Source organism: Choloepus didactylus, chromosome 8 (genome assembly GCF_015220235.1).
Source record: "Choloepus didactylus isolate mChoDid1 chromosome 8, mChoDid1.pri, whole genome shotgun sequence".
Taxonomy (NCBI): domain Eukaryota; kingdom Metazoa; phylum Chordata; class Mammalia; order Pilosa; family Megalonychidae; genus Choloepus; species Choloepus didactylus.
The window spans coordinates 112,091,116-112,103,246 of NC_051314.1; the positions used below are offsets into that span (position 1 = coordinate 112,091,116).

General features: G+C 36.4%; 1 protein-coding gene and 1 long non-coding RNA gene across 6 annotated transcripts in view; one reads left to right on the forward strand and one right to left on the reverse strand.

Annotated features, from left to right (window-relative positions):
* Window positions 1-1,822, forward strand: part of LOC119541377 — a 56,134-nt gene extending 54,312 nt beyond the window's left edge. The window contains exons 2-3 of the long non-coding RNA XR_005218239.1: window positions 710-746; window positions 1,134-1,822. This is a non-coding gene — a long non-coding RNA (uncharacterized LOC119541377). The remainder of the gene's footprint in view (window positions 1-709; window positions 747-1,133) is intronic.
* SLCO1C1 (solute carrier organic anion transporter family member 1C1) overlaps window positions 1-12,131 on the reverse strand; it is a 111,946-nt gene that overhangs the window by 39,955 nt on the left and 59,860 nt on the right. For all 5 annotated transcript variants that reach the window (XM_037845240.1, XM_037845241.1, XM_037845239.1 and 2 more), the window contains 3 exons: window positions 11,957-12,055; window positions 9,301-9,546; window positions 8,119-8,283 (listed from right to left, as the gene is read on the reverse strand). In XM_037845240.1, the coding sequence (XP_037701168.1) occupies window positions 8,119-8,283; window positions 9,301-9,546; window positions 11,957-12,055 (510 nt within the window). The remainder of the gene's footprint in view (window positions 1-8,118; window positions 8,284-9,300; window positions 9,547-11,956; window positions 12,056-12,131) is intronic.

Below are 12,131 nucleotides of genomic sequence, written 5' to 3' on the forward strand. Positions count from 1 at the left end.
GCAATGGTAAAGAATTATAATAATACTACCAGATGTTTTGAGAGATTCTCTCCTACTGAATTAAAAGTCCATGTTATCTCAAGGACCTTCACAATATTTTATATTGGAAGGAATGAGTATTAACATATACATTTTACAGACAGTAATGCAAGGAAAATTTTATGGGACTTTTTAAGCTCATATAGCCAATTGGGTAGAGACAAGTAAAATTAACATTCCTTTTTGGGCAGAATCAAAATAATTTTTCCCGACAAATTAAGATCATTTTCCATCATCTCAGATTTTTAATGTAACTAGTTCTAGAGCACATCATAACATACTTATTAAATTGCTATGCTGACTTACCAACAAAAAAAGTTTTCTATCATAAGCACCTTTCCCCAAGTAATTCTCTCAATTTTTCCTTAATTTTATGTGTAAAACTTCTAAGAATTGAGAATGATAATCAAAGATATTTGATGTATTTTTTTCTCCCAGATACCAACTTATTTAACAAAAGTATCACAAGAAATTAACCAAAACTTGCAACATGGTTAAAATCTCTGGGTTAAGAAGAAAAAGAAAAGATCATTTGCATGTAACTTAATAGTGACAGGAGAAGTTTGAATAGAAAATTCAGCTGTCTGTTCAAACCTCTTTCAGTAGAAATTGCAACAAAATTTAAAAAACTAAATCCACATACTTAATAACTCTTCTTTCTCTTTTTCAGATATTCTGGAAGGGACATAAGACTGGCCATTTCCAAGGTATTTTGATAATTGTACCTCACTCAAGCAAAAACTAAGCCTATAGCACAAGATCACTTACAGAGCGAGAAAAACTTGAGAAGATATCTCAGAATTCAAAGATAAATTTTTAATTATTTCATATTTTACTAAAAAGAGATTGCCTCTCTTGAGATGAAATACAATCTAATGCCTCAATACAGAAGTTCAGAAGAGCAAAACCATTTCAATGCATTATTTCTTGTCCCTGACTTTGAAACATTTTTTGGTTTTTATTTTTCTGTAATATTCTTGGAAAAATGAAAGTATGAGGAAAATGCTATTTCTAAATTTTAGAAACAAGTACAACAAAATAAGCCCTCATTGTGATACTTAAAAGAATTTTGTTTATTCTTTCCTCCATATCAGGAAAATGCCTTCTCTGAACATAGAGGAGAAATGTGCCTCTCGCTACCAAAGCCCACAGAAAAAAAGGGAGAGAAGAGAGAGGAATAGGATGGAAGAAGAGAGAGAAAATACAACTAACATTTTTTGAATGATATACAAAATGCATAGTAAATTCACTTAATTATCTTATTTCATATTTATTTTAACTGAATGTGGCATTTATCTGCACCATTTTCAGATATCAAAGTAAGTTTAAGGGATGTTGAATGATTTACCCACTTATACAAACACTAATGCATACCATACTAATTAATGTGAATCCAAGATGTGCTCAGGAAAGGATCCTAGCTATAATGATGTGGAATTATTAGACAATATTACTCATCTCTCAGAAGAGTACTTGGATTATCTATAGATAATGGCATGCCAGAAACTATGAAGAATTAGAGTTTTAGGCAACCACTGGTGGCTCAAAAATTTTTGATAATGATTTTGTTTGCAGCTCCGAGTTCCATTTGAATGTAAAGAGAAGGGTCACAGATTAAATAAAATCAATAAGCTACAGTTTAAAAGAGAATTATTGGTCATATCTAAGATGGCGGCATAGAGAGGAGTGGAAGCCAAGTAGTTCCCCTGGAACAACTAAAAAAACCAGAAACTACTAGTAAATAAGCCGGAATAACTGCGGGGGGAACAAATGTGGCTCTCTACTCATCATACACCAACCTGAATTGGGAGGAATGCCTGAGATCACAGCATAAAATTTGTAAGTAAAAACTGTGGACATGGACCTCTGGAAGATGGTGGTTAGGAAAGACAGGGCAAAACAACATCTCTGTGAAAAATACTAGGTAAAACCCAGAAAGTGACCCAGAACACCAGTTCCAGTGATGGAAAAGTTCTGCTAAATCCAGAGGGACCATGCACTTGGTGAAACCGGGAGTCAGCATTCTGAAGTCAGTAAGTCTGCTGGATATCTGGCAGCCACACTGTGGTGTGGGGAAACCGTGGGTTGGCGTTTGGTGTTGGACTAGTTCTTTCTAAAAACCCAAAAGCAGCTGTGGAAACGGCAGCAAGAACTGCACAGGGAAGCATGGCCAGAAGGGCATCTCCACAACCTGTGACTACGTCTCAGTATCTGATGTGGACGATAGCCTTTCACGCACCCGCTACTAATTGTCTCGGAGAGACACAGGAAGAGGTGAGCCAAAAGGGGAAAAAAAAACCATGCCTCTTGCAGCCATATTCCCAGTGAGCTGGGAATGCTCCTGCCTGGCCCTGGTGCCACAGCCCAGAGCTGTGCCAAAAAACCCAGTGAGACAGGAAGGGTTTCCAGCAAAGCACGCAAATACTACAATAACTGGCATGGACAATAGCCTTTCATGCACCTGCAGCTAATTGTCCCAGAGCTAGGAAGGCAGAGTGGTGTGAAAAAGGGGAAATTAACATGCCATCCTTTCTAAAGGCTGGGAATGCCCCTACATGGCCCGGCAGCCCAAAACTTCCCTTGAGGGTCAGCATGCACTTGTGACGTAGCACAGCCTTCCCTCAGCAGTGGTCATAGAAGGGCACAGCTTGGAAGAGGGACCCACTTGGAAATCCCAGGGACCATACACCAGTACCAAGGACTTGTGGGTCAGCGGCAGAGACAATCTGGTGAGACTGAACTGAAGGTTTAGACTCTTGGAACAGCCTTAAATCTTCAGGAACACCTGGGAGGTTTGATGGTTAAAGCTGCCCTCACTCCCTAACTGCTCAGACACACACCCCACATTCAGGGCAGACAGCACCAACTACACATGCAAAACTAGTGCACCAATTGGACCGCACAAGAATCAGACCCCCACACACCACAAAGACAAAGTTGGGGAGAACTGGCTTGAGGGGAATAGGTGGCTCGCAGACGCCACCTGCTGGTTAGTTAGAGAAAGTGTCTGCCACCAAGCTGTAGATCTGACAAATTAAGAGAGTAGTATTTGAATTAGCATGCATCTCCTAAAAGAACCTATCAAGTTAAGCAAATGCCAAGAGGCCAAAAACAACAGAAAATTTTAAAGCATACGAAAAAAACAGATGTTATGGAGAACCCAAACCCAAACACTGAAATTAAAAGATCAAAGGAGACACAGTACTTGGAGCAATTAATCAAAGAACTAAAGACAAACAATGAGAGCATGGCACAGGATATAAAAGACATGAAGGAGAGCCTAGAAGAGCAAAAAGAAGAAATTGTAAGAGTAAATAATAGATGATCTTATGGAAATAAAAGAAACTGTTGACCAAATTAAAAAGATTCTGGATACTCCTAGTACAATACTAAAGGAAGCTGAAGAATGAATCGGCGACCTGCAGTATGACAAAATGGAAAATGAAAGAACAAAAGAAAGAATGGGGACAAAAATCTAAAAAATTGAAATGGACCTCAGGGATATGATAGATAAAATGTCCAAATTTAAGACTCATTGGTGTCCCAGAAGGGGAAGAGAAGGATAAAAGTCTATAAAGAGTTTTCAAAGAAATTGTTGGGAAAAATTTCCCAAACCTTCTACACAACATAAATACACAAAGTATAAATGCCCAGCAAACTCCAAATAGAATAAATCTAAATAAACCCAGCCCAAGACATATTCTGATCAGACTGGCAAATACTGAAGAGAAGGAGCAAGTTCTGAAAGCAGCAAGAGAAAAGCAATTCACCACATACAAAGGAAACAACATAAGCCTAAGTAGTGACTACTCAGCGGCCACCATGGAGGCAAGAAGGCAGTGGCATGACATATTTAAAATTCTGAGAGAGAAAAAGTTCCAACCAAGAATACTTTATCCAGCAAAACTCTCCTTCAAATTTGAGGCAGAGCTTAAAATTTTCACAAACAAATGCTGAGAGACTTTGCTAATAAAAGACTTGCCCTACTTCAGATACTAAAGGGTACCCTACTGACAGACAGAGAAACAAAGAAAGGAGAGAGAGAGATGGAGAAAGGTTCTGTAATATTAGATGAAGATAAATTTTTTAAGCCATATAATTTGAGCCATTTAATATAAGCCACTGAATATAAGTTTGGCTTTATTATCATCATAGTCATCATAAGACACAACCCTATATTAAATTATTTTTTCAATTTCGTATTTCAGAGAGGAATAAACAGACTTTGCTGAATGGTGACATTATGAAGGAGAAAACATACTTGGTATCACATCCTATTCCATGCTACCATTTCTTTCACTCTATTTCAAATGGATAACTCAGGTTTATGGTATGGTATTCTTTCTGAAACACTAGAAGTCAGAAGATGAAGATACTTGCCTCACTTTTCTGACTTGCTGATTGTAAATGTGGTCATCTCACTTAACTCATAAGATGACTTATACTTTTTGAGACCATTGAAAAATGTATATTCTCAATTATGTTTTATTGGTTGGTATAGATTAGATGCCATTGTCTGGGGCATGGGATACATAGAGCAAAGGCATATAGGGAGCAGTGTTGGTGAAAAGGTCTATTTATATATGGAGAGACATCTGTTATTCTAGTCATTGAACCACTAAATTTAAATGGAAATTTCATACACTGAAACAAAAGAACATTAATTGTGGACCCAAGATTTGCTATTTATTGCATAGTTAATGGAAAATACCAAACCCTAGCTTCTGAGTTCAGATAGAGGGTTTGGCAAAAAAAAAAAAAAAAAAAAAAAAAGAAAAAATCTATTTACTCTCTGATCTCTAAGTTTGTATAGCTTACAGTGAGAATTCCTATAAAAAAAAAATATCTCAATGCATTTAGTTCCTTGGTTCAGATAAAAATAATTTGAATAGCAAGGGTTATGTGTAAGCATGTTTGTACATATACAAAGGAGGAAGAAGGAGAAATATTGATCTGTATTCAGATGTATTCTGCAACCTAGGTATGGTGAGAATAGTGCAACAATAACCTCATCTGTAAAATTTATAACACGGCCACTATTTTGTGATATCAAATGAGATGACTATAAATATCTCAAAATTAAATACTGTTCTGAAACTTGAAAAAAATAATACAGGGTCATATAGGGAAAAACATGCAAACTAATTGCAGTTAGTAGTATTTTAACGTTCTTTCATCAACAGTAACAATGATCATATCCCAATATTATGAGTCAGCAATGGAATGGGGGGTAGATAGGAGTATGGGAGGATTTGCGTTTCCTTTCTTTGCCTGTATTTCTTTTCTGGTATAATGAAAATGTTCTAAAAATTGAAAAAAAAAATTGGGGTGATGGATGCACAGCTATATGATGGTATGATTGACTGTACACTTTGGATCTTGGAATAATTGTATGGTATGTGAACAATCTCAATAAATAAAATTTAAAAAAGAATTATTAGATTCGTCTTGTCAGCTTTCCAAAAATAATCATGCCCAGTGGGGACAATAACTCAGAAGCTGAGGGGAAATGATTTTTTTCCTGGCTGTGTCCTAATGTATGATGCATATGTTTGATATTAGACAGGCCATTGAAGCTCTCAGAGTTTCAGATTCTTATTCTCCTTAATAAATGAAATACCCTTTGCCTATAAAATTAATCACATTTTCTTTGTAAACATCTTCCATCAAATAAAACTTTTAATTTTCCTTTTTGAAATACTTTTCAATCTATTATAATTTTGTTCATGATTATAGTGAGAGCAAAATTAAATGCCCAACATCTGTTATGCATGTATTGAACAATGAGAAATACATGTATATTTAAAGATGTGGCCCTTCATACTGCAATTCATGGGGAAAAGATGGTCTTTTCATTGTGACAAATGAATGCTCTTGATGCTCTCCTTCACATTATATAAAAATTAATTCAAAATGGACTATAATCTAAATTATTGAAAGCTAAAATAAGCAAGCATCTAGTAGAAAAATAAGGAAACCATTTCCATGACCTTGGGAATTGACAAACAGTTCTCAAAACAGGACTAAAATAACACTAATGGTAAAGGAAATGCTTGAAAATTAGACTTACTTAAAATTAAGAAGCTGACCATTAAGTAAAAAGGTAAACTCAAGGCTATGAGAAAATATTCATAGTACATATATTCAACAATGGACTTAAATCAAGAAAAATATAAAGTACCCCTACAAATCAATAAGAAAAAGGCTGATAACCCAATAAAATGGGCAAATCATTTAAAGAGAATTAACAAAAGAGAATGTTGAAATGGCCAATAAGCCTATGAAAAGGGGCTCAACAACCTTAGTCATTAGGTAAATGCATATAAAAACACAATGAGATACCACCACACTCATAAAAAAAGTTACAATGAATAGGACCAATGATACCAAGTGTTGATAAGGATATGGAGCTACTGGACCATCCTCACACTTTTGACAGGAATATAAATTTGTACAACCACTTTGTAAAATGGTTTGGCAGTATCTATATCTGATATAAACATACATAATCCCAGCAATTCAATTCCAGGGTATAACCAAGAAAAATGAATGCATCTGCTCATCAAAATACATGTAGAATGATCATAGCAGTGTTATTTATAGTAGCCCAAGGAAGAAAACAACCTAAAAGTCCACCATAAATAGAATGAATAAATGAATTTTGGTATATTCATGTAGTAGGATATTACAACATGAATGAATCGCAGATATTTTGACTGAAATAGGCTAGACACAAAAGTGTACATACTACAATATTGCATTTGTATGAATCTCAGAAATAGGCAAAACTAATCTATGATGATAGATTGCAGAATAGTTATTGGCTTTGGGGAAGAGAGCGACTTTGGCATACTGGAAGTGTGCTATATATTGTTTTAGATAGCGGATAGATCTAAATCTAAATCTAAACCTATATAAATTTATCCAGCTGAACTATACATTTAAGATTTGGGACTTAGTTGCTTTTAAGTTAGTTTAATACAAATGAATAAAAATAAAGTGTCTTTTTAAAACTTTCATTCATCTTCTATTCCTCTTGAGCATCAATATAAAGCACTGACTGGCATATATGGAGTATTAAAAGAAAACCTAAAATATTTCCTCAGGTCAGCTATTAAACAACAAAATTAAATCAACTTGAACCAATTTATATGGAAAGTAAAACTTCTGTGGTCTAATCGTAATGTCCAGAATTTTGGAGAAGAATTGTCCAAACGGAAGTTAATTCTATTAGCATCTGCTAAGTGCCCATTATGCAGGATTGCTATGGGAAGATTACCTTTCTTAAAATAGTCTCAGTTGCTTCTAATTTCTCTTTCGGAGATAGAGTGATTTTAAAAACATTTTATTAAAAAGAAAATTATTTTTAAACCTTTGGAGCCTTCTACCATGAAGGAACATGTCCTAAGACACAGAATATATTTTATGCTTGAAACAGTAACATTAAATAATATTTTCAAGGACCAACAGAGCTAATCAAACATTTTAAATTTTTCAGTTACTTCTAGGATGGTATTCATGTATTTGTAGATTCTGGTTCCTATTCATTTCTGGATGATTTTGTTTGCCCTAGAATATCTCTCATTATTGACTGTGCTACTGTTCTAGAAACACAGTCCTTTAAAGGACCCAACTGCCAGAAGTCAGAGAAATCTTTTGACTTTGAGTAAATACAAACCTGGTTTTCAATAAACAATTTTGAAACTGTCTGAATGCCCATTTTGCATGTCTCAGAAACTGTTCAGGTAAAATGGCCACTGTCAGGAGACTTTAGCAACACTTGAAAGACAAATACGCAGGATTATCAATCTCCTAATATAATACATTTAGTCTACATGATTTTGCTTCTTCATGAACTGCTTACTCACAGGGTGAGCAACTACCTACAAAGATGTGCCACTGACAGCATAAATATTTCACTAGGCTAGATTTTTTTCTTACACTTTTTGACTTATATCTAAAATACCCTAAATTATCTTCAGTTTAAATACTGGAAAACTTTCTCTGAGGTTACCAAGGGTTAGCAAGATGCATCTAAGATAAGGCCTATCGGGAAGCACGAAGGACAGGTAAGCAAACCTATAACGAAGTTGGCCTTGGAGGATGACTGTCCGTACTGCTGCTCAATGTACTTCGGTTTATACGTCACCATGCCAAATAAAGAACTGAACTGAACCGTGCTGGCACACAAATATAAGAGATACACTGGATTCCCAAAAAGATTCTTCAGTGAAGGGACAAAGTCTATGAGACAAAAAAGAACATGGAGTCATTAGATAAACACAGAGACACACTCAACAAAAGATACGACCGTGGCTGTTGGGCTTAGACTGCCAAGTCTCATTGCCGTAATTTTCAGGAGCATTCACACTGTAGACATACACACACCACAATATTAAACCGTTGGCATCAATCAAGGCTAAGATCTTGCCAGATTCAGATCCGGGCACAGGCATGTGCTTCTACCGGAATGAAGTCTGCACCACGGTAGAGGAGTATGTCAGACAGGGACAGACTCCTACAACTGATGCAGGAAAAAGGCAAGGGGGATAAGAATGACTGCTCACCACCCAGCTGGGAGCCACAGTCAAGAGATTAAGAACTTCTGTCTTCTGGTCTCTAAGTCTCTAAACTTGGGTCATGGTCACAGAGAAAGGAATGTGAAAGTTACTGCTATTTAAAATGTATGCACTTTAGCGTTATAAATGAGCTTTAGGATTCTCTGTTCTTCCTGTTATGCAGCTGACCAGTTAGAAATGTCTTGGATTTCTGTAAATGTAAATATTGTTCAGTGAGGAAGGGGGTGTGTGATAAACATTTTTTCTCATGGCCACCTGTGGCCACCTGTTTGCACGTGGAGGGAATTCACTAGAGGAACACTCCAGGCCTTTTGGTCCATGGCACACTCACTCTTGCTCACTGCTGGGAGACATGCATTGGTACACATTTCTCAAATGTTAAAAGGCCCCAAGAGAGTCACTCTTTCTCTTCTGTCCAACTAGGGCAGTGGCGAGGTCTACACTGAGGAGAGAGGGGATTAGAGTGGAGATGTCAGCAAAGAAGGTTATCAAGCCTTCTGGTCATGTTCTTCATTCAGTTTTTCCAGTAATAGACCTAACTTTTTGTTGTCCATTTCTGCTTCCTCCATTTCTCAATTTATTCTCAAGACATGAGGGAAAGAGAAGTGTATTATTTATTGGACACCAAAAGTCTGAATAGGAAAACTGAAAGTCCTTCAAAATCAAGGAGAATATGACTCACCTCTTGCCATGTCTATAATTGTAGCTCTTTCTCCATGGTGTGTTTGGTAGTCTGGGTGATCATCCACAATAAACTCAGATTTCTCAGGGGGAGAACTGGAAACATTTCTGCTTGGGGGTCTTGGTAGAATCTTTGGTAAACACCAGAAAGGCACAGCTGCGAGAAGACTTATGATTCCTGCTATTAGATAACCAAGCCACCAGGCACCTACCCACTGGGGATCCTTTGGGGTAATGGTTATGTGGTCTGAAAGATAAAGAAGATGGTTAAGTAGAACATGGTTAAGTAGCAAAGGTAATGTGCTGAAGTATGTTTCTCTGTTTGTTAATCCTAGCACTGGCTCTATCTCACCATAAGAATACCTAGTAATTCATAAATTTTTTTCTAAACTGAATATTATTACTATCTTGTTTGTTAAAGGAAAGAGGGTGCTTATGGAGCATGATGCTCTTGTTATTGTTGTTCCTTGTATTAAAATACAGAGTATAAATCCTGGAAGAAGCCTGTGGTGGTTTGGAGCTATGTACTCAGAAAAACATGTTCTTAAACTTAATCCATTCCCGTGCATGTGAACTCTTATAAATAGGACTTCTGATGAGGTTACTTCAGTTAAGGTGTGGTCCAGCTAGATCAGGATGGATCTTAATCCTATTACTGAAAGCCTCATAGGGAAGGTCATAGAAACAGAAAAGAGTCAGAGGGAGCAACCAGCAGCTGAAAAGCAACAAACCCGGAAGAGAAGAGAGAGGCCAGGAGAAGCTGCCACGTGCATTGCCATGTGCCAGAGGAGCCCACAACCAAGGATCACCGACAGCCAGCCCCAGAATTCCAGTCTTCAGAAAAAAGCATTGCCTTGATGATGTCTGGATTTAACTTCTCCTAGCCTGAAAACTCTGAGCCAATAATTCCCCATTATTTAAGCCAACCTACCGCATAGTATTTGTTGTAGCAGCCAGGGAATTAAAACAGTTTTTGATACTAGAGAGTATGCAAATACCAAAAAAATTCTGGAAACCGCCTTGGAATTGGGTAATGGGTAGAGCCTAGAAAAACTGTGAGGTGCTTGATAGAAAAATCCTGTTTTACTCTGAAGAGACTGTTGGTAGAAATATGGATGCTAAAGGTACCTCTGATGAGGCCTTGGAAGGAAATGATGAATATTTTATTGAAAACTGGAAGAAAGGTGATCCTTATTTCAAAGTGGCAGAAAACTTGTTGAAATTGAATGCTGATGGCAGATGGGAGGCAGAACTTGAAGGCAACGAACTTAGATATTTAGCTGAGGACATTTCCCAGCTAAGTGTGGAAGGTACAGCCTGGCTTCTCCTGAAGATTTCAAACTCTGCTCTGAGTTTCTGCAGAAGGGTCCCCCAGACCCCTGACAAAGAGGAAAGCAACTCATGACGAAGAATTCCTGGGACTCAGAATCTCTCTTTTGCCAGCTACTCCATATCAACTCTACTTGCATCTGATTTATATATTGAATTTCCATTTAAGATTTTACTCAAAGAAAGAGTTATGCCCTGTACCCTCTGGCCTAAATCTAGTCTAGACCTCTCATTACACAGATGGTAAACTTAAGACACATTGAAATGGAATCAAAAGAGCATTATTTGTTTAGTGGTGGTAAATAATAATCCAGAGATAGTCTAGGTCTGAAGCAAGATTTTTATATGTAAATAAAACTTCAGCATCTTATCAAAAAACATTATTTTTGACACCATTTCTAATTTGACTAATATTGAAGCATTGACAGTTTTACAAATGAAACCAAGCTTTTTTTTCTTTATAAGAACCTATGAAACATATCACTATACTTTCCCACTGTCCAGAGAACAACATAAACACATGTCCCTTGACAAGTAGGTTCAATTGTCACTGCATTGCGTTCAGTGAAAGGCTTATGCTAGTTTATCGCTGCATGTTAACTGCTTCCCTTTTACGATTTTCCACGTACCACTCATGACACCTACACTTTCTTATTCTATCTCAGTTTCCAAGACAAGTTTTAGTGAAACTTGTTTTCTTGCTTCTAACTGCTTTCTTGGACTTCTTATAAAAACATAAATATCATCTATTTCTAGGTAGTACAGCAGGCAGAGAAAGAAATAAATTAATAGCTATGGAAAGTGCTCTATTTATTCCCTATACAAGCATATCTTCAGGAAGAAAAGCCAATCTCACTATGATAAGCCTCCACCTAAAAAGACTCGTAAATTAAAAAAGAAGTGAATTTTAGTTGCCAGAAGACTGTCAATCCTTTGCCTTTCTGGCAAGTCCACAAATACATTATCAATTGATGTGACTGTAATAAATGTTGACACACCTGAAACCAACAAGAACCAACAAGTAGCCACAGTTTTTAGCCTTAACTATGCTGGAATGCATTTGAACTGGAAAACCAGAAGTGAAAAAGGATACATCTTAATAAAAAACCATGTGTCATCTGTTTCTAAACACCATCTACTTTTTCATATTTCATTTATTAACATGTGTGATGATTATATCAATAAGTTTTCCATGAATTATTTTCATTTTATCAAAGGTTACCCTCCTGTCATTTTATAAAAAGGCAATTTGATATTTTCCACATTGACTCCATTAAAGAAATTACAGTAACTAAAATAAATGAATAAATAAAAATAAACTCCCTTACCTAGGTTCACAAAGCCAATGTCAACATACAGTTTGGCACATAATGAGCCCAAAAGGAAGCCAAAGATTGGTCCTATAATTGCAGCTGTCTGCACACACCCTGCAAAAAAACAAAAAAAAAAAAAACACCTGCCATTTCTTTGCTTTTATAAATTAATAAATTTTTAAATGAGAAA